Genomic DNA, 23,975 nt, shown 5'->3' with positions numbered 1-23,975 from the left:
ATAGAAAGACATTAAGAACAGATCTGGCTGTGATTAACCAGGCTGATCAGATAACACATGCACGCTAGTCTGTAGCCCATGAATTTGAAATCATGTCAACCTAATTGCTATTCATCTCGTTCAAACACAGTAGGGAAATATGATGCTGAGATGAATCTTAAGTCACTTTGCCTGTTCATTCATGCCTTGCATTTTATCGCAAATGAGTCTATTAGATGTTTGAATTTCCAACAGCCAGAAACTTACCTTCAGTATTGGTATCATTCTCAGATCAATTGCACTAAGGTTACATTTAAAATAAAGCTCTCTCTTCTGTGTCCCTACAGTACTCTCAAAAGAGCATCTCACCGGAGTGGTGTCTTTTCCATTGCAAGTTTCTGGAGCTTTTACTGAGTGCACATGCCTAATTAGCGCTCAATTTCTGAGCAATTTTGTGTTGGATTTTGAAGAACTCCATTGAAATTCATTTCACATGCTCTCTCTCTTGGCTTTAAGGGTCTTTTCTTCCCAGCAGTCAGGAATGGAATTAAACCTAGTCTTCAGAGCAGCATTCCAAACCACTGCATTACTCAGCACCTGAGTCCCCTTGCACTTTTATAATGAATCTAGTGACTACTGACACTTAGAGAGAACGCTTTCAACAAATGCTGTGTACAAAGTGATTCTGAAAGTGTCTCTTGTGAGTGTTAGTAAGAGCATGAATAGTATGTTGAACTTTTAATCTTTTCATGTTCCTAAATATTTTTTGGTGCTATTTAACTTTCTGTTTTTGAAAGATACGACACAACCACAGACAAACAGAATTATCCAAGAAATCATGGGAGGAGTATGTGGCCAGGACATCAAACTATGAACTCTTGAAGGCAAGGATTGTTTTATTTAGTGAAATAAATATCATTATAATATATTTCATTCTTTAAAAAAAATGACATCTCCTATTTGACTTGCTCATTATTTTGTGTTTTGAACTGTGTTAAAACTAGAACCTTAGGCTGGGATTTTGTGTGCCCCCCCCCCCTCAACCCCCGGAGGCAGGGTCGGAGGCAGGGGGGTGGGGGTGGGGGGGCCACAGAGCATCGTGACAGGTGGCGGGCGGAGTAGCGGGGCTGAGGGCCCATCATCTCCCTGTCGCCCAGCGATCTTCCCGGGGGCGGGATAGGCCACCAATGGCCTTCCTGCCCAAAGGCCAATTGAGGCCGTTAAGTGGGCTATTAACGCCTCTTCCCACCACCGCTGGGATCTTACCAGTGGCAGGGGGGCCTTGTAAAATGAGGCACACTCCTTGCGGGCTTGTGGGCCATGGAAGTCCCCCAAGGGGAACACCTATACCCCCCCCCCCCCCCCCGGGGACCTCCCTCCCCCTGGACTGAATGACCACCTCTCCCCCGCCACCTGCCTCGCCGGGACCTCCCAGACTGGCCCCACGACCCCACCTCACCTACCTCTGTTCCGGAGTTCCACTGCTGGGCCTGGGTCTGTGGCATCTGCACAACTGGCAGTGGCCACCACGCCTGGTGGCACTGCTGTTACTGCTCTGTTGCCAATGTCCTCACTTTCACCAAGTCCCATTCACACGTCACCACTGTGATCGTCGCCTTAAACTGGTTCCAGGTTAAGCAACGCCCCGATTTTAAAATTCTCATCCTTGTTTTCAGATCTCTCCATAGCCTCGCCCCTCTCTATCTCCCCCAGCTCAACAATCTTCCAAGATATTTGTGCTCCTCTAATTCTGGCCTCTTGAGGATCTCAATTTTAATTATTCCACCATTGATAGCCGTGCCTTCATCTGCCAAGCACTGGAATTCCATCCTAAACCTCTTTGCCTCTCCACCTCTCTTTCCTCCTTTAAGGTGCTCCTTAAACCATGTCAAAGACTGCATATAGGTCGAGAAGGACAAGGAGGGAAAGTTTACCTTGGCCACAGTCACATAGGATGCCATTTGTGATTTTGAGAGCTCTTTCAGTATTGCGGCTGGAGCGGAAACCTGATTGGAGGGATTCAAACATGAAGTTCTGGGAGAGGTGTGAACTGATTTGGGAGATGGAAACACATTCAAGGACTTCGGAGAGAAAAGGGAGATTGGAGATGGAACAATAGTTTGCAATGACGATGGGGTCAAGTGTTGCTTCTTTTGAGGAGAGGGGTGATGATGGCAGATTAAAAGGAGAGAGGGACAAAACCTGAAGAAAGAGAAACAGTAACAATGTTGGCTAACATGGGGACCAGGAAGGGAAGTTGGGTGGTCATCAGTTTAGTGAGAATAGGTTTGTGGAAACAGGAGGTGGGTCTCATGGACAAGATGAGCTTGCAGAGGGCATGAGTAGAGATAGGAGAGGAAGTAAAGAGCAATGCGAGATCAGAGCTAGGGCAGCGGGGAGCATTTAAAGGAAGATTTTCCCAGTGGGCTAGGGGAAGTGGCAGAGGCAGCTGATCGGATGGTCTGTCTTAGAGACTTCCTGTGACTCAAGCTTTCCACAGGGATTGTGTGATCATGAAATCAAGCTTGTTCATGTTGTGTATGATGGGCTTTGTCCCTTTACCTTAGTTTCTCAATTTCAAATAAATCTTGTATAGCAAAATTACTTTTAAAGAGTAACTTCTTAATAATTAATTGTTTTTAAAGAATGATTCCTCCATTACATATAACTTTTATAACATTTTAGTTGACTTTTTCTATGTTTAGACAGCTAAAAAACTTCAAGAACAAACAATAGAATCTTCCAGGTTCAAGAGAAAAGACCAGAGCGCCACGGTCCACAAGACTGAAATTGCAGGTTTACACACAACCGTAAGTATAGAATTATATCATGGAAGGGTTATAGCACAAAAGAAAGCCATTTATCCCATTGGGTCCATGCTTGCTCTCTGCAGGAACAACTCACCTAGTCCCATTCCCTCGCTTTTTCCTTGTAGCATGCAATTTTTTTCTCTTCATATAGTTAACCAATTCTCTTTTGAAAGCTATGATTGAATTTGCTTCTACCACACTCTCCGGTAGTGCATTCCAGATCCTAGCCACTCGCTAGCTAAAAATGTTTCTCCTCATGTTGCCATTGCTTCTTTTGCCAGTCACCTTAATCAATGCCCTCTGATTCTCAATCCTTCTGCCAAGGGTAGTTTCTCCCTATCTATTCTGTCCAGACCCCTCATGATCTTGAACACCTATAAAATCTCCTCATAATCTTCTCTTCTCCAAGGAGAACAGCAGGAGAACTTCTATCCACATTACTGGTTCTAGGGATGAGGATCTTCATTCTCATGAATCCTTTCTGCACCTTCTCTAATGCCTCACATCCTTCCTAAAGTGTGGTGCCCAGAATTGGGCACAATACTCCAGTTGAGCCCAAACCAGTGTTTTATATAAGTTTATCAAAACTTACTTGCTTTTTATACTTTATCGCCCTACTTATAAAGCCCAGGACCCCATATGCCTTATTAACCGCTTTTCCGACCTGTCCTGTCACCTTCCATGATTTGTGCACCCCCTTTAGAATTGTACCCTATATTTTCTGTTGTTTCTCCTCATTCCTTCTACTAAACTGAATCACTTCACACTCTCTACATTAAATGTAATCTGCCACTTGTGCGCCCATTCCACTAGCCTAACTATGTCCTCTTGAAGTTTATCACTATTCTCACATTTCACAATACTGCCAAGTTTTATGATATCTACAAATGTTGAAATTGTGCCCAGTACACCCAAGTCTAGATCATAAATACATATCAGGAAAAGCAGGGATCTGAACATTGACCCTGGGGAGCCCCACTGTATACCTTTCTCCAGTACAAAAAACAAGCATTCACCGTTACTCTCTGTTTCCTGTCACTCAGCTAATTTTGCATCCATGCTGCTACTGCCCCTTTTATTCCATACCCTCTAACTTTGCCAACAAGCCTGTTGTGTGGCACTTTATCAAATGCCTTTTGGAAGCCTACGTACATCACATCATCTGTATTACCCTCATCAACCCTCACGGTTACCTCATCAAAAAAACTCAAGCAATTAGTTAAACATAATTTGCCTTTAACAAATTTGTACTAGCTTTCATTAATTAATCCAAATTTGTCCAAATAACCATTAGTTGTGTCCAAAATTATCATTTCTAAAAGCTTTCCCACCATCGACGTTAAACTGACTGGTCTGTAGTTGCTGCGCTCATCCTTACACCCTTCCTTGAACAAGGGTGTAACATTTACAGTTCTCCAGAACTCTGGCACCACCCTGTATCTAAGAAGGATTGGAAGATGTCAGTGCCTCCATAATTTCGACACTTACTTCTTCAGTATCCTTGGATGCATTTCATCCAGTCATGGTGACTTATCAACTTTAAGTACAGCCAGCCTATATTATACCTCCTCTTTATCAATTTTTAGCCCATCCAGTATCTCAACTACCTCCTTTATTCACTATAACTTGGGCAGCCTCATCTTCCTTGGTAAAACAGATGCGAAGTACTCATTTAGTACCTCAGCCATGCCCCCTGCCTCCATGTGTAAATTCCCAGTTTAGGTCCCTAATCAGCCCCACTCCTTCTTTTACCACCCCATTACTATTTATATGTCTTAGAAGACTTTTGTATTCCCTTTTATGTTCTCTGCTAGTCTCTTCTCATACTCTCTCTTTACTTCTATTACTTGTTTTTTCTCTTCCCCTCTGAATGTTCTATATTATCAGCCTGACATCTGTTATATGCACCCTTTTTCTGCTTCATCTTACTCTCTATCTCTTTCATCATCCAGGGAGCTCTGGATTAGTTTGCTCTACCTTTCCCCTTAGTGGGAATGTACCTCGACTGTACCCAAACTATCTCCTCTTTAAAGGCAGCCCATTGTTACGTTGCCGTTTAGCCTGCCAATCTTTGATTCCAATTTACCTGGGCCAGATCCATTCTCACCCCATTGAAGTAATTCCCAACATCTAGTTTCTAAATGGCAAATGTAACAAGATAGGAGGGAGACAGAAAACAGGGAACTACAGGCCAGTTAGCCTAACATCAGTCATTGGGAAAATGCTGGAATCTATTATTAAGGAAGTCTTAACAATGGACTTAGAAAAACACAGTATGACTAGAACAAGTCAACATGGTTTTAGGAAAGTAAAATCCTGTTTGACATTTATCAGAGTTTTTTGAGGATGTAACTAGTAGGGTAGATAAGAGGAACCAGTAGATGTAGTATACCTGGGTTTCCAAAAGGCATTCAGTAAGGTGCCACACAAAAGGTTAATTGGCAACATAAGGGCTCATAGAGTTGGGGGTAATATATTAGCATGGTTAGATAATTGGTTAACAGACAGGAAGCAACAAGTGGGCATAAATGGGGGATTTTCAAGTTGGCTGGCAGTAAATAATGAAGTGCCGCAAGGATCAGTGCTGGGGCCTCAGCTATTTACAATCTATATTAATGACTTAGATGAAGCGACAGAGAGTAATGTATCTAAGTTTGCTGATGATACAAAGGTAGGTGGAAAGGTAAGCTGTGGGGAGGACACAGAAAGGCTGCAAAGAGATATAGACAGGTTAAGTGAGTGGGTAACAAGATGGCAGATGGAGTATAATGCAGAGAAGTGTGAAGTTATGCACTTTGGTCGTAAGAATAGAAAAGCAGAATATTTTTAAAAAGGTGTGCAACTTGTAAGTGTCAAGGTTCAAAGAGACTTGGGTGTGCTTGTACAAGGAATGCAGAAGGTTAACATGCAGATATAACAAGCAATTAGGAAGGCAAATAGCATGTTGACCTTTATTGCAAGAGGATTGGAGTACAGGAATAAAGAAGTATTGCTATAATTGTACAGGATTTTGGTGAGACCACATCAGGAATACTGTGCGCAGTTTTGGTTCCACATTTAAGAAATTATATACTTGCATTAGAGGGAGTGCAGCGAAAGTTCACTAAATTGTTCCTTGGGATGAGGGGGTTATCCTATGATGAGAGACTAAGTAAATTGGGCCTGTGTTCTCTGGAGTTTAGAAGGATAAGAGGTAATCTTATTGAAATATGTAAGATTCTTAAGGGGCTGGATAAGGCAGACACTGAGAGATTATTTCCACTGGATGGGGAATCTAAAACATGGGGGCACATTCCCAGGATAAGGGGCTGATCATTTAGGACTGAAGTGAGGAGAAATTACTTCACTCAAAGTGTTGTGAATCTTTTTAATTCTCTACCCCAGCAATAGATGCTCCATTGTTGAATACATTTAAGGCTGGGATAGACAGATTTTGGCCTCTCGGGGAATCAAGGGGTATGGCAAGCAGGCGGGAAAGTGGAGTTGAATTCTAAGATCAGCCATGATCGTTTTGAATGGTGGAGCAGGCTCAATAGGCCATATGGTCTACTCCTGCTCCTATTTCTTGTATTCTTGTGTTCTATTCCCTGCTCCCCTACCCTCTCCAAGCTCACCTTGTCCGTGAGACCCACCTCAACCCTATTCCCACTAAAATGTCCAACTTCCCTCCTGGTTCTCATGTTAGCTGATACTGTTAATGGTTCTCTCTCTTCAGGTGTTGTCCCTTTCTCCTCTAAATCTGTCATTTTCACCCTTCTCAAAAAACCAACTCTTGACCCCAACATCCTTGCAAGCTACTGCTCATCTCCTACTTCCCTTTCGTCTCTGAAAGTCGTTGAACTTGTTGTCGCTTCCCAAATCCATGCACATCTTTCCCAGAACTCTATGTCCGAATCAATCCATTCAGGCTTCTGCCCCTGCCAAGGACCAAAACGGCTCTAATCAAAGTCACTAATGACTATATGACCATCCTATATGACCATGACAAGTCCTCCTTTCTCGTTCTTTTTAACCTGTCTACAGTCTTTGACATGATTGACCACACCATCTTCCTGCAACGCCTCTCCACTGTCTTCTGTCTGAATGGGACTGCTCTGGCCTGGTTCCATATCTATCTAATCATAGCCAGAGTGTCGCTTGCAATGGGTTCCCTTCTTGCTCCCACACCCTTATTTCTGGTGTCCCAAAGGATCGATCCTTGGCCCTCTCCTATTTCTCATCTTCTTACTGCCCCTCGGCAAATTCATCTGAAATCACAGCATTATATGTATGCTGACGATCTCCAGTTCTACCTCCCCACCACTTCTATCGACTCCACCACTATTGCTAAGTAAGTGGACTGCTTATCTGACATCCAGTACTGGATGAGCAGAAATTCCCTCCAATTAAATATTGGGTAGTCTGAAGCCATTGATTTTGGTCCCTGCTGCAAACTTTTTTCCTTAGCTGCTGACTTCAGCCCTCTCCCTGGCAACTGCCTGAGACTAAACCCAATTCTTCTCAACCTTGGTATCATATCTGAGCCCTGAGATGAGCTTCCAATCACATCACATATTCGCACAATCACTAAAACCTCACCTATTTCCACCTCTGTAACAACGCCGGATTTTGTCCCTGCCTCAGCTCAGCTGCTCATTCATGCCTTTTGTTACCTATAAACTGAACTATTCAAACTTACTCCTAGCTGGCCTCCCACATTCTACCTTCCATAAACTTGAGGTCATCCAAAACTCTGCTGCTTGTGTCATAACTCATACCAAGTCCCGTTTACCTATCGCCCCTATGCTCACTGACCTACATGGGCTCGTGTCAAGCAAAATCTTGATTTAAGATTTTTATCCATGTTTTCAAATCTCTCCATGGGCTTACCCCTCCCTATATCTGTAATCTGGTAACAATGATGTCATTAAAAACCAATCTTGTTCACTCATGTCCTTTAGGGAAGGAAATCTGCTGTCCTTACCCAATCTGGCCTAAATATGACTCCAAACTCTGACTGACTCTTATCTAGCCTCCAAAATGACCTAACACTCATTTTTATCAGACAGCTACAAAAAGTCGCAGAATAAAGAACTTACCACCCGGCATCGCCCTAGGCACTGGAAATGACAAAGACATACCTGGTCCAGTCGAACCCTGTGCAGTCCTCCTCACTAACATCTGGGGACTTGTGCCATCCCACAGAATAGTCAAGCCAAAGCCTGACATAGTCAAATGCAGCGAATCATACCTGACAAATCAAAGTTCCAGATTCCTTCATCAACAGAGGTGGTGGCACAGTGGTATACAATCGGGATGGAGTAGCCCTGAGAGTCCTCCACATTTACTTTGGACCCTATGAAGTCTCATGGCGTCAGGTCAAACATGGGCAAGGAAACCTCCTCCTGATTACCACCTACCCCCCTCCCTCAGCTGATGAATCAGTACTTCTCCATGTTGAACACCACTTGGAGGAAACACTGAGCGTAGCAAGGGCACAGAATGTACTTTGGTTGGGGTCTTCATTGTCCATCAACAAGAGTGGCCAGTAGCACTGCTACTGACTGAGCTGGCCAAGTCTTGAAGCGCATATCTGTCAGACTGGACTTTTGGCAGGTGGTGAGAGAACCAACAAGAGGGAAAAACCTACTTGCCCTCACCCTCAACAATCTACCTGCCACAGCTGCAACTGTCCGTGACAGTATTAATAGGACCGACCACTGCACAGTCCATGTGAAGGCGAAGTCCCATCTTCACACTGAGATACCCTCCATCATATTGTGTGGCCCTACCACCATGTTAAATGGGATAGATTCAGAACAAATCTAACAGCTCAAAACTGGGAATCCATGAGGTGTTGTGGGCCATCAGCAGCAGAATTGTATTCAGCCACAATTTGTAACCTCCTGGTCTGGCATATCCCTGACTCTACCATTACCATCAAGCCAGGGGATCAGCCCTGATTCAATGAGGAGTGCAGGAGAGCATGCCAGGAGCAATACCAGGCATATCCAAAAATAAGGTGCCAACCTGATGCAGTTGCAACACAGGACTACATGCATGCTAAACAGTGGAAGCAGCATGCTATAGATAGAGCTAAGTGATCTCACAACCATTGGAGCAGATCAAAGCTGCTGTGAATGGTGCTGGACAATTAAACAACTTACAGGAGCAGGCTCCACAAACATCTCCATCCTCAATAATGAGGGAGCCCAGCACGTAGGTGCAAAAGACAAATCTCAAACATTTGCAACCATCTTCAGCCAGATGTGCCGAGTGGATAATCCATCTCGGTCTCTTCCTGAGGTCCCCGGCATCACAGATGCCAGTCTTCAGTCAACTCTATTCACTCCAAGTGATATCAAGAAATGATGAAGGCACTGGATATAGCAAAGGCTATGAGCCCTGACAACATCCCGGCTCTGGTTCTGAAAACATGTGCTCCAGAACTAGCTGAGCCCCTAGCCAAGCTGTTTCAGTACAGCTACAACACTGGCATCCACCCGACAATGTGGAAAATTGCCCAAGTATGTCCTGTACACAAAAAGCAGGACAAACCCAATCTGGCCAATTACCGCCCCATCAGTCTACACTCAATTATCATCAAAGTGATGGAAGATGGTTTTGACAGTGCTATCAAGTGCACGTACTCAGCAATAAGCTGCTCACCAATACTTAGTGTGGATTCTACCAGGGGCACTCGGCTCCAGACTTCATTACAGCCTTGATCCAAACATGGAAAAAGAGCTGAATTCAAGAGGTGAGGTAAGAGTGACTGCCCTTGACATCAAGGCAGCATTTGACCAAGTGTGGCATCAAGGTGCTCTTGCAAAACTGAAGTCAGTGGGAATTGGGGGGAAATTCACCGCTGGTTGGAGTCATACCTCGCATAAAGGACGTTGGTTATGGTTGTTGGAGGACAATCATCTCAGCCCCAGGATATTGCTGCAGGAGTTCCTCAGGGTAGTGTCTCAGGCCCAACCACCTTCAGCTGCTTCATCCACCTTCCCTCCATCATCATAAGCTCAGAAGTGGGGATGTTCACTGATGATTGTATAGTTTTCAGAACCATTCGTATCCTCAGATATTGAAGTAGTCCGTGCCAGCATGCAGCAAGATTGGGACAACATTCAGGTTTGGGCTAAGTGACAAGTAACATTTGCACCACACAAGTGTCAGGCAATGCTTGAATGCTTGCAATGACCATATCCAACAAGAGAGAATCTAACCATCTCCCCTTGATGTTCAATGGCATTACTATTGTTGAATCCCCCACCATCAACATCCTGGAGGTTACCATTGACCAGAAACCTAACTGGACTAGCCATATAAATACTGTGGCTTCAAGAGAAGGTCAGAGGTCGGGAATTCTGCAGTGAATAACTCACTTCCTGATGCTCCAAAGACTGTCCACCATCTACAAGGCACAAGTCAGGAGTGTGATGGAATACTCTCCACTTGCCTGGATGAGTGCAGCTCCAACAATGCTCAAGAAGCTCAACACCATTTAGGACAAAGCTGCCCACTTGATCGGCACCCCATGCACAACCTTAAGCATTCACTCTCTCCATCACCAGTGAACTGTGGCAGCATCTATAAGATGCACTACAGCAATTCACCAAGTCTCCTTCAACAGCACATTCCAAACCCATGACCTCTACCACTTCGAAGAACAAGGGCAGCAGGCACATGGGAACTATACACCAAGCTTCACACCATCCTGACTTGGAACTATATCACAGTTCCTTCACTGTCACTGGGTCAAAATCCTGGAATGGCCTTCCTAACTGAACTGTGGGTGTTTCTACACCACATGGATGCAGCACTTCAAGAAGGTGACTCACCAGCACCTTCTCAAGACAAATTAGGGATGGGCAAGAAATGTTGGCCTTGCCAGCGACACTCATCTCAGGAGCAGATATAAAAAGAAAACTTATATTAAAGGAACTATATAAAGATAAGTTATATCTGTTGTTGAACTGCTATATTTTCATCTCTTCGACTTGGGTTTAAATCCAGCCTATGTTAAGTGGATGAAAGTCTTTGCTGACTATACAGGTCTTATTTGAAATAAGTTTGGGCACTGCCAACCTATCTGCTACTCAGCATGGGGCCACATATTAACTGACTCTAATTTGATACTAATAGAAAGAGATGATGGGGGAACAAGTGAATAGGGCCTGAAAACAGGCACGGCGATCGCAATACGCGATTAGCCCATGCCCGCTCATTGCATTGTGTGCAGCACGTAAGCTTAGTGTTGCCTGTTAATAATGCGCAGCTCCAGCCCTTAATGCGCTGCTTAGTGGCTGCATGTGAGGCTAGCACCACTTAAAGGTAGCCTTAAAGGCAAAGTGCATTTTGGCTGCTGCAGGTGCTGGAACTGGTCAAAGAAGAGTTTATATAATCTCCTGGAAGAGGTTAAAATGATTTAATTAAAACAAAACCCTTGGCCAATCGGGGAAAAAGTAATTGAGAAACTCCTCACCAATCCTTGAAGGTGATCAAATGAATTTAAAGAAACCCCAATGACCGTGAGTCACATACCCAACGGCCACTTGCGCAATGATATCAGCCTTAACCAGGAAGCTGTCCAGCACCCGTTTGAATGCTTGCAATGAATCAGCATGCTGTGAATGTGCTGATAACTTTTTGCAAAGGTTGATGATAGTGAAAAGAAAACCCCTTGGCATATAACCTACTTATATGCTTATGTAACACATGCATATCTCCTCCTCCTCACCTAACCTATCTAATTCAAATTGTCTATATGCAAGGACATAGTCTAGTCCTTTCATTATTTTAAATATCTCAATCAAACCTCCCTATAGTCTACCCTTTTAGGAACATAGGAACAGGAGTAGGCCATTTACCCTCGAGCCTGTTCCACCATTCAATGAGATCATGGTTGATCTGTGATCTAATTCCATATACTCACCTTTGCCCCATATCCCTTAATACCTCTGGCGAACAAAGATTTATCAATCTCCGTTTTAAAACCAACAATTGATCTAGCATCAATTGCCATTTGTGGAAGAGAGTTCCAAACTTCTACCACCCTTAGTGCGTTGAAGTGTCCTAATTCAGTCCTGACAGGTTTGGCTCTAATTTTTTCACTATGCCCTCAGACTTAGACTCCCGAGCTAACAGAAATAATTTCTCTCAATCTATCCAATTTGGTCCCCTTAATATCATAAAAACATCGATCAATTCACCAAAAAGTTCTAAATTCCAGGGAATACAACCCTAGTTTGGAGAGCTTAACCCTTTGAGTTCAGGTATCATTTGAGTAAATCTATGCTGCACTCCCTTCACGACCAGTATAACCTTCCTAAGGTGTAGTGCCCAGAACTGCTCATAGTACTCCAGATGTGGTCTAACCAGGGCCTTGTATAGCTGAAGCAAGGCTTCTACCCCTTGAATTCTATTCCTCTAGATATAAAAGTCAGCATTCATTATCTTTCTTTATTTTGGCACCTGTTCATTACATTTTAATGATATATGTTTACCTGGACCCCCAAGATGCAATGGACCTCCACTGTTTCTAGCTTTTCACCATTTATAAAGTACCCTGCTCTATCCTTTTTAGTTCCAAAGTGGATGACCTCACATTTGCCTACACGGAAATCCATTTGCCACAGTTCTGCCCATTAATTCTGCCCATCATCTATTAATATATTTTTCATTTTACGTTTCTATCTATATTGCTTACAGTACTGCCTATCTTCATATCATCAGCAAATTTGTATATATGGCTTTCCATCTCATCCTCTAAGTCATTAATGAACATTTGGAATAGTTGAGACTCCAACCAAATCCTTGTGGGTCACCCATAGTCACACTCTGCCAATTACCAATTAGAGTACCTGCACATTATCCTTACTCTCTGTTGCTTGCCACTCAGCCAATTTCCTAACCAGGACAATAATTTTACTTCAATTTGATGAACTTCAACTTTAGCTAACTGTCTCCTAGGAGGAATTTAATCAAATGCTTTCTAGAAGTTCATATAACATCCATAGACATTCCCTGTCACTTCTTTAGTCACCTCTTCAAAAAATTCAGTCAGATTTGTCAGACATGACCTACCCTTTACAAATCCATGTTGACTCTCTCTAATCAGCTGAAATTTTGCAAGATGTTCAGTCATCCCATCTTTACTTATAAAGCTAGCTATTTCCCGACAACTCATGTTAGGCTAACTGGTCTATAATTCCCTGCTTTCCCTCTATCACATGTCTTAAATAGCAGACTGACATGCATAACTTTCCAATCCAAGGAAACAGTTCCTGAATCGAGAGACTTTGGAAGATTATAGTTAGGGCATCTGTAATGTTCTCACCTACTTCCTTTAAAAACCTGGGATGGAAATTATCTGGTGGGAATTTGTCACCCTTTCGTGCCATTAATTTCTCCATTGCTGTTACCTTGCTTACGATAATTTTGTGGATTCCCTGTCCCTGATTCAATAATAGCTTCCTTGGGATGTCTGGCATGCTGATCTCTTCCTCTGCTATTAATTCTGATGCATATTAATTATTCAACATATACCATTTCCTTATTTCCATTGACAGTATCACCGTTACCAGTTTTCAAGGGACCTACATTGCTTCTGACCACCCTCTTTTTCCTAATATAATTGTAAAAGTGAGTTCATTTTGATGTCATTTGCAAGTTGTTTTCCATAAAGCCTTTTTGTAGCTCCTAATATCTGCTTTGTCACCCTTTGCTGCACTTTGTATCTTTTCCATCCGCCAGGATCTGTGCATATTTTTAGCATTTTTGTATGCTTTTTCTTTTAGTTTTATGTTGTGTCTTATCTCTTTAGTTTCCATGTCTGTCTTTTTGGCAAGTAGAACTCTTATTCTTTTTGGGTATAAACTGGTTCTGTATTGAATTTTTTTTGAACACCTCCCACTGATCTTCTGTCATCTTACCCATTAACATGTTTGTCCAGTTTAATGTGGACAGTCTCCGTCTCATCACATTGAAGGCAGCCTTACTTAAATTAAGAATCTTAGTCGCTGTTTCACATTTCTGCTTTTCAAACACAACATTGATTTCCAACATCATATCATCACTATTTGATAAATGTTCACGCACGCATCATTCCTCATTACTAAATCTAATATGGCATGCCCTTTGTTGGTTCTAGGACATATTGTTGCAGAAAACTATCCCAGACACACTCAAGAAATTCACTACCTTTCTGGCATTTGCTAGTCTGTTTATCTTAATCTATATGAAAGTTAGAATCCCCCATTAAAACTACCCTATCTTTCCTACATGCTTGTCTAATCTCAGCATTTATACAAGCCACCACTTCAGAGCTACTACCAAGTGGGCCTATAAACAGTTTCCACTATAGTCTTACATCCTTTTCTATTTCTTAATTCTAACCATAAAGTCTCCACTGTCTGCTCTAATCATCAATGTGATTTCAACCTTAATCATTAAGACTACTCCTCCCACTCTACCATATTCCTAATCTTTCCTGTAGGCATCATAACCTGATATATTTACTTCCCAGTCTTGACTGTCTTACAACCATGTCTCTGTAATGACCATCTCGCATACCCTCCAACTTGGTGCCTGCAAATCATTCAGTTGTTTTTCCTTATACACGATGAGTTTGTATAAAGAACGCTTATTTGGGCTACACACCCTAACCTGTTCTTCTGCTCTAATGTTTTACTCACACATTTCCTATTTCTCACTCCTAGTTTAATTACTTTACATCTTTTAGTTTTCCCTTTACTTGTGGTGCCTAAAGCACAATTTCTGATTGTTAATTTGCTCTCTTCCCTTCTGTTCATTTTTGAACTATCAACTATACCACCTTTCCACCTGAGGCCTCCCCCCCACTTACTAGTTTAAAGTCCTTGTGACCGTACTATTTATCCTTTCTGCGATGACTCTGGTCTTAGCCTGGTTCAGATGGAGCCCATTCCAATGGTACAGATCCTTCCTGTTCCAATTCTTGTGCCAGTGTTCCGTGAAATGGGTCCCTTCTTTTCCACACCACTCCTTCAGTCACATGTTCACCTCCCTAATCTGCTCATCCCTATGCTATTTGCATGTGGCTCAGGTAATAATAGAGATTATAACCCTGGAGTTCCTGTCCTTTAATTTAGCTCCTAGTTCCTGCTACTCTACAAACAGGACCTCTTGCCTACTCTTTTCTATTTCCTTGGTCCCAACATGGACCACAGCAACTGGATCCTCCCCCTCCTTCTCCATTATCCTTTCAAGCCAGTTTGAGATGTTCCTCACCCTGGCACTAGGTAGCCAACAAATCATGTGGGACTCTTGATCCTTCTTACACAGGACGCTATAACATTGACTGGATCCTTAAGCATGTTGTAATAACTAAGGGCTTTTAACTATCAATCTAGAAGTCTTCTTGTGAACCTTTCCCAGGGCTTTTATATCATCCACTTTGTGAGGGGACCAAAACTGGACACTGTATTCTAAATCAGGCCGAGCCAAGGTCTTGTATAAGGACAGTGCTTTTATTTTTTTTTTAGATCATCCTAGCTATACATCCTAATACTCTATTTTCTTTTGCTATAGCTTTGCAGCACTGGTCATGCACTATGACATGTATGTCTCTTTCCCACATAAAAGAGTTTAGTTTAAAAGCTTGCATGATACATACATACTTGGCAGTAGCCCAGCCCACGTGTATGGCACTACATTATCTACATTAAATGGGATCAGCTAATCCATTCTCCCCACACCCCTCCCCCCCCTCCCATCACATCTTAATATGATAGTCTTTTGTTTCACTTCCAAGCTTCTAAGACAAACACACATCTTGTGTCATTCCAGTCCCAAACAAAGATCCATACCTGAAATACTAACTTGTCTGTTCAATCCACAGGTGCTATCAAACCCGCTAAATATTTTCAGATTTTCTGGGGGATTTTTTACGAAAGAGGACAAGTAAATATAAAAATATAACATGATGTCATGCATACCTATTTTAAGGAATATATAGATCAAACGGTTAAATTCACCAACAACAAGGAGCTGTGCTTAATCAGTAAATTATGTGTGAACCTTTTCCTCAGGAAAATGTTATCACATTAATTTCACTTCATTTGGACTTAACATGTAACTGGGGCATTGACACTATTGTGCAGTTTTGTGGAAAGGAGTATGGTTTAATAAGATAAGAGTTTTACCATCAGCATACAGTACAGTGGAAGCTCAGTGGTGAATGTGTGTGTTTTACTTTCCCATCAGGGTTTTTGGGGGCGTTTGGTGACAGTAGAAAGCACACCACTGCAGTTGCTAGGAGGTCCATTGTCATCTGCAAATCTTGCAATAAAGAAAGAGGTGGATTGCCGGAAAATGGGGATGCTGCAAATGAAATTAAGACTAAGTCATGCTCTGTAGGTGTAAAATGAGCACTAGATACTAATTAAAATAAATCTGTTATGGATGCAGTTTGTTGACTTTTATTGTGTTTGACTTATTAGTTATAAACAGCAAATTTCTAAATTGCAAATTGTTTTCACACAACTATAGATATTTATATGCATTGGACAAAATGGGTTCCTTTAAGGTATAAGTGAACCTTACGAGAGGGCAAAGAGCAAAATGCTGGAAAAATGAAACAAAAACAGAAAAAAAACAGGCACTCAGTAGGCCAGGCAGAACCTGTGGTCTCAGCAGACATGCTAATTTTCTAATTTTGATGAAGGCTCTGATCTGAAACATGAATTTATCTGTTTGTTGCCTGAACTACTGAGTGGCTCCAGCATGTTTTGTTTCTGTTTTACAAAAGAGGACAAATAAAGTTGAACTCCATGTAATGCCTAGCTATTTTAAGGAATTTGTAGAACCAGAAGAGCTATAGACTAAATTCACCAATCCCGTACGCCTGGTGAGGAGCCATGATTGAAGAGGGTATGGGGTTGTACATTCTACAGTATTTTAGCCCTATTTCAGATCCATGTTGCCTTCAAAGCATAGCTCCCAACTTTTAGCACAGGATTGGTGAATATCCCTGTTGACTAAATGCCACATCTTGATGTAAATTCATGTTATATTGTCCTACATTTAATTTTATGAACTTGTTATGTTCCTATGCAAACAATCTGGAGTCCCACTTGTTGCAGTTTTCCACTGCTGGGACTGCTTGCTGAAATATTTCACACATATATTTGCAACTTGACATGTGGACATAAAACTGGCATTGCATATCCATTATTAAAATTGCCTAAATTTATTTTCAATAGCATCGATGGAAATGAAAATTGTGTGTCCATTAATGGGCAGTCAACCAGCAACTCTAGTTTTAATCTTGGACAGCAAGTTCAAAATCTACCCCTTAGTTTTACAAAGACCGACAGTTTGTAAACTCTAATTAAGTACCAACTAAAGATATTCCTGTGTAACTCTCCAGTACAATTTTTAAACTCTAAATAGTACCAGTTATTGACTACTTATTATTTAATGAGACCATATAAAACAGCAGTAGTTAGTTTGTTTGTTTGCAATTATATTGAAGCAGGTGAGTTCTCAAAGATCTCAACCTTTGGGGCTTTTATTATGTTATATCTTGGTCTGTTGTAGACTAATTGATAGAGAGATTTATTGTTATGATTTGTTAATGACTCCATTATCATAGTATTGTGCAACAATCAGATGGTAGAACGTGAACTAGATGAACCTTGGGCTTTTATCATCCAGCAATTCCTATGTTCTTAATGCCTTGTTTTGTTGTACAGGTGCCAAAGAACCTTGGGTTAAAGGGAGGGAAAAAAAGTTCACCTCTGGCATCACACACTTGCAGGACAAACTACTAACAACTACTTGCATTTATATTGTGCCTTTAGGGTAACAAGACGCCCAAGGAGCTTCACAGAAGTATTATGAGACACGAATAGATGCTAAGCCAAAAGAGGAGATACTAGAAATTCCTTAGTCAAAGAGATGGCTTTTAAGGAGGTTAAAGAGACAGAGGATTTTAGGAAGGGAATCCCAACGCGCAGGCCGTTGACATCTCTAGGCACAGCTACCTCTGCTAGGGTGAAAGGAGGAATATCCAAGAAGCCAAAGTTGTATGAATGGAGAGTTCTGAAGGAGGGGTGTTGTATGAATGGAGGAGGTTACAGAGTTAGGCAGGGGTAAGACAATGAGGAACAGATTTTAAATTGAAAGCATTGGGCAGCCAGGAACCAATGTAGATCAACAAGGACTGTGGTGGTGAGTGAGTGGGACTTGGTGCAGGATTTAAGCACTAGAGTTTCAGTTGAACTGAAAGCTATGGAGGGTGGAAGATGGGAGACTGAACAGGAGAGCATTAAATAGTTAAATTCAGAGGTACCAGTGCACACAGAAAGACTAACTTAATTTAACCAAGAATATGTTTGCTAAGTTGTGCCAACTTGCACAAGCAGAGCTGGAGGGTCATTTTCAGGTCACAGCTCTGCTTTTGGCACTTAAACAATCACACTGAATTTATGTAACTTTATGGCCCTTGCAGGCTGCCACAGAAACCTGATAGGAGTCCGCCATTTCTTTATGCTATGCAGCTTTCGTACGATCACCAAAACTCTTTACATATATGCTGTCTTAAACATCAGAGTTTGCAGACCAATTGTGGCAGACAGCCAGACAGGAGGGCTTGTATGAAATTGCCAACTTCCCAAGTAGGAAGAGTATAAGTGATTTTCTTCAATTAGTGCTTCATCAGTCAAAGCTGTGCCCTTCCTTAACCATAAGGGATTTCACTCACTAAATGTCCGTAACTTCCATATAAGTGTCAGTTGCTGGCAGCACCCATGACTCGTGCAATGACTCACAACCTTTCCATGGAGACAGAAAACTATATGTGTGGTTACTGGGTGACTCCAGCTATGTGCTAGAGTTGTGACTAAAGAAAAGCCAGGCTCTAGTCCAGGGGTGGGCAAACAATTTGGCCTGAGGGTCGCATCTGGGTATGGATATTGTATGGTGGGCCATAAATGTTCAAGAAACGAACAATTCATGTTCACATAGGGGCAACTGTTATGAATGCTGGACTTTGTATCATGATTATGTTTTAAAAACTATGATTTTTAAAAGTTGAAGATGAAGTCCGGAAGGTCAGTTGACCTCATTTTCCCTTTGCTAAAGGACAAGACAGATATCTTGGTTGCCAGAACAACAAAGAACACAGAACAAAGACTTTTGTTGAAAAAAAGACCTGAAGAACAATGGGTTTCACTCTCCCAAACTTTTGAATTGTAAGTAAGGAGTCAGTTATTCTGAAGATGCAAATATACCAGGCAGCTATTAACACCTGGGGGCAATGGAAGGCCCAGGTGGCTCTATGAAACCAGACTTCTGGGCTTTGCAATTATTATGAAGGTACTTCTATTTAAAAAAATGTTTTGAGGATTCATGTGTTAGAATTGTGGAGATGGATTCATTCAAGAATTGAAGTCATTCCATAGTTGTTGGACTTCATTTTTTAAAAGAGTTTGCCGGAAGGACACTTGAGGTCTTATTTGAAAACAACCTTTACTGGAAGTCACATGTCCGAAGCTCAATAAACAGCAGAAATCTTGGTGACTTGGAGGAGATGTTTACAGAGAAGTGACATGTCATGATTTATGAGGGTCAGGAGGTTCTGACTTGCTGTTTGGTTTCACTTCTGAGATATTGTTTTGGTGCAGTTGAGGTGTGGACGGTGTTTGAAAGCAGTTGGAGATCAACCCGCAAAGAGAGAAACACCCAGTTTGCTTCCTTCCTCTTATCTCTGTGAAATGCCACGTTTCTCCTGAGGAATTCCTGGAAAGCTTGCCAGATTAATTCTTGACACCACCTGAAAATAACTGCTTCAGAAAAGATCCCCATGACCCGTCTTCTCGGATGCCAGACTATATGCCATTTTGGGACACAACATGTCTCATTGGTTTTCTTCAAGAATTAAAGAGCATTTGGCCAGCATATTGTCTTTTTTTATTGAAGAGCTCTGAAGAGAAGATCTCTTTATTTTTCAGTTAACCTATGTGTGTGTGTGGGTGGGGGGGGGGGGGCTAAGGTAAAAAGGGAACTTTCATATTTCAATCTGTGTGTTAATGCTTTGCTTCATCACTGGATAAGTCTTGTTTTATAATAAACTGATAATTTTGTTGTTTATTAAAGAAACCTGGTCGGTGTATTTTATTCGGAGTTAGAGAGTAGAGTATATGACTGACTGTACCAGAAACTGGGTAAACATTTAAATATATGTTATGACCTGTGGAAAAGTGGAATGAGAAAAGGCAGTGCACTCCTCTCACCTCAGTTGTAACATATTGGGACGTGTCCAGGATAACCCAAAGCTGACGACGTGCAATTGTAAGTGGGGTAATAATAATTGAAAATGGAAAAGGGAAAAAACAGGTCCCTTGTGCATTGGAGTAAAGTTTGCACTACTGAAATGTCAGTTGCTACAACCTTTCTGGAGAAGGAGGACTTATCCCTGAGTGATCTGAGAAACTTAACCAAGGTTAAGCTCACAGCATTGGCTGCAAAATTGGAGTTAGAGTTAAAACCAGGAGCTAAGAAAGCAGACAGAATTGAAGTAATAGCACAGTATTTGAAATTGGAAGAAGAAAAAGGCGATCCAGCTGGTAGTCCAGTTGAATTAGCTAGGATTCAGTTGCAATTAGAAATGAAAAAACTTAAGCGTGAAATGACAATGAAGAAACTTGAACTTGAGGCAAAGGAAAGGGAAAGAGAGAGAAGGGAATTCAAAGTAAAAATGCTGGAACTAAGACAAAACAGTGGCCTTGACTCCAAGGAAAGTTCTGGTGAGGAAAGTTCTGACTCCAGCCCAGGACCCAGTGGAGAGCTGTTTAAATTTGTGCAAGCCCTCCAGAAGTTTGAGGAAAGGGACATAAAGGCATTTTTCAATTCTTTTCAAAAGATAGCCAGACAGATGAAGTGGCTGAAGAAAAGCTAGACAGTGCTATGCAAAGCAGGTTGATGAGCAGAGCTTTTGAAGATTATGCCATGCTTTCTGAAGAGGCTTCTGCAGATTATGCGATGGCAAAAAAAGACTATTCTTGCTTCATATGAGTTAGTCCCTGAAGCTTATTGGCAGAAATTTCGGAATCTTCTGAGACAGCCTGGGCAGATTTAAATAGAATTTGAGAGGGTAAAGCAAATTAACATTGATCATTGTTTGCGGGCACTAAAGGTGGAGGCCACTTATGAGAACCTTAGGGAAATAATTCTCCTGGAAGAATTTAAAAATTCACTTCCTCAGTTGGTAAGAACCCATGTATGGAACCAGAAGGTTTCAACAGCCAGACAGGCAGCTAATATTGTTGATGATTATGAGCTTGTTTACAAGCCCAAACATTTTGTTCATCACCCACACAAAGCTGAGAAGGATAGAAGGTGGGAGGGTGAAAGAAAGGCAAATAGCTGGGGAATGCCCCAGGATCTCCAGAGGCCAGAAAGGAAGATGCTGAGGGTGGAAATGAGGTCCAAAAGCATAAGGGTTACAATTTCTACAAGGTGGTACACCATGCAGAATGCTGGAAGTTGCGGGGCAAACCTATGGGACTTATTGGGTTGCACAGGGCCAATGCAGAGAAAGGGGCCCTGACTGAGAGTACGAGAGATTAGGCTGTAGCTCTGACTGCAGCTGTAAGACCAAGAACAAAAACCACTGTAGATACCTGAGAGTTATAGGGAATTCTTGTCACACGGAAAAGTAACTCCTTATACCTCAAGTGAGGCAGTGTAAACCTATAGTTATACTTAGAGATACAGAAACCACCCAAACTCTTTTGCTGGGGAAAGGATAACTTTTCCGCCAGAGAGAGCATTAAATGCCAAGGCTTTAGTGAATGGTATCGGTAGGTAGTATATACCTATACCTTTGTATCAGGTCCACCTGGAGTGTGACTTAATGTCTGGAACAGTAACCATAGGGGTTGTCCATAGTTTGCCTATAGATGGAATTGATCTACTCCTGGGGAATGATTTGGCTGGAACGAAGGTAGTTGCTTCTCCAGTAGACCAAGTGAAGTCAAAGAGACTGAAGAGTTGCAGGAAAAAGAACCAGGAATGTTTCCTTCATGTGTAGTGACCCGAGCAATGGCTAAACAAGTTCCATTGTCAGAGGTAATAGTGGAACCACAGACCGATAGCCGAATACCTGAAACTTTCTTTGGGATTTGGAAAATCTGAAGGAAATGTTCAGTAAGTCTTCTCTGATCAAGGCTCAGAAAGCCGATCCAAAGTTAAATAAAGAGACACAATTGACTCTAAAGGAAGCTGAGGCAAGGGGAATTCCAGAAGGCTACTATATTAAAAATGGGATTCTGGTGAGGAAGTGGAGACCTCCTCACAGACCTGCAGACGAAGACAGGATGGTAATTCACCAGACAGTGATACCACCCAAGTATTGCCGGGAAAGATTAAGGATACCCCATGAAATTCCTATAGTGGGACATGTGGGGTTCCAGAAGATCCAATCACATATAGATCGACATTTTTACTGGCCAGGTCTTTCCAAGGATGTGGTACAGTTTTGTAAATTGTGCCAGATTGTGGGAAAACAGCAACCTGCCATAAAACTGGCACCCCTAATTCCCATACCAGTTTTTGGTGAACCAGTTAGTAGGGTGTTGGTAGACTGTGTAGGACCTTTACCAAAAATAAAAGCAGGACACCAATATATACTCACTATCATGGATATGGCTACTCAGGTCCCAGAGGCCATTCCCTTGAGAACAATTATTGCTAAGGTAGTGGTAGAGAAGTTAACCCAGTTCTCCACTAGATATGGATTACCGATATTCAGTCGGATCAAGGTTCCAATTTTATGTCAAAAGTTTTTCGGGAAGTTATGGATAATTTGGAGATAACAGTTAAAGTCCTCAGCATACCACCCACAGATGCAAGGGGCTTTAGACAGGTACCATCAGACCTCCCTCAAAACAATGATCATGGCATACTGTCATGAATATCCCCTTGATTGGGATAAAGGGCTAGAATTTCCTTTATTTGCCTCCAGGGATTCACCTAAGGAGTCTACCAGTTTTAGACCTTTTGAATTAGTTTATGGACATGAGATAAGAGGTCCTCTAAATCTAATCACAGAAAAATTTTTAGAACAAAGGGACAAATCTTCCATGTTAGATTATGTATCGGTGTTCCGGGAACGGCTCACAAGAGCCTACAAAACGGTTCAGGAACACCTTAAGCTCCCCAAACAACCATGAAGAAATGGACAGATAAGCATGCCAAGACACAAACATTTCAACCAGAGGATGAGGTGTTAGTCTTACTGCCTTTACAGGGTGAACTGCTGAAAATACGGGTCAGTGGTCCATATAAAGTGGTCAAAAGAATTGGTAAAGTCAATTATTTGGTTGACACCCCAGATCGCCAGAAAAAGAATCGTCTGTGTCATCAATATTTTGAAACAATATTATCGCTGGGAGTAGGATAAGCAAGCACAGGTATGTCAGGTAGTAGTGACAGTGAAGAATGAAATGGATAGTGAGGATAAGGCAGTAAGAGGCCTAGACAATTCTCAATTTAAAGCTTTTACTATCCGGTTAGTTAATACTGAATTGTTAGGGAGATTGGACACTGTGCTTTTATATTTAGATACAGAACAATTAGAAGACCTAACCAGGCTACTCACAGCATTTAAAGGGGTCTGTAGGGACAAACCAGGATGTACAAACTTAGTCATACATGATATAGATGTAGGGGAATCCTTTCCTATAAAACAGCATCCATATTGCCTAAGTCCAGAGGAACAGGCCCAGGTAAAAGCAGAAATCCAATACATGCTGGAAAACCACCTAATTGAATCCAGTCAAAGCAGCCAGAATTCCCCTGTCCTGTTAGCGCCAAAACCTGATGATTCAGTTAGATTCTGCACAGACTACAGAAAGGTTAATGCAGTAACAAAGGCAGACGCCAACCCAATTCCTTGCTTGGATGACAGTATTGACTGAGTAGGCAGTGCCACGTTTCTTACCAAAATAGATTTGTTAAAGGAATACTGGCAGGTTCCTTTAACACCCCGAGCTAAAGAAATATTGGCCTTTGTCACACCAGACAGTCTTTTCCAATGCCGAGTGATGCCATTCAGGCTAAAAAAAAATGCCCCAGCTACTTTTCAGAGACTAATGAACCAAGTGGTAGCCAGTGTTCCTAACTGTGTGGTTTACCTTGATGATGTGCTGCTATACAGTG

The 23,975-nt window shown here is 41.9% G+C and overlaps 1 protein-coding gene across 1 annotated transcript in view; it reads left to right on the top strand.

Annotated features, from left to right (window-relative positions):
• The window catches only part of LOC137380040 (cilia- and flagella-associated protein 69-like), a 188,074-nt gene extending 171,859 nt beyond the window's left edge, over positions 1-16,215 (top strand). The window contains exons 21-23 of the mRNA XM_068051569.1: positions 777-863; positions 2,685-2,789; positions 16,017-16,215. Coding sequence (XP_067907670.1) covers positions 777-863; positions 2,685-2,789; positions 16,017-16,169 — 345 coding nt within the window. The 3' untranslated portion in view covers positions 16,170-16,215. The remainder of the gene's footprint in view (positions 1-776; positions 864-2,684; positions 2,790-16,016) is intronic.
• Positions 16,216-23,975: the final 7,760 nt, after the last annotated feature.

The sequence above is a fragment of the Heterodontus francisci genome, chromosome 2, assembly GCF_036365525.1.
Source record: "Heterodontus francisci isolate sHetFra1 chromosome 2, sHetFra1.hap1, whole genome shotgun sequence".
NCBI lineage: Eukaryota > Metazoa > Chordata > Chondrichthyes > Heterodontiformes > Heterodontidae > Heterodontus > Heterodontus francisci.
This window is presented reverse-complemented; position numbering and strand designations above follow the sequence as displayed.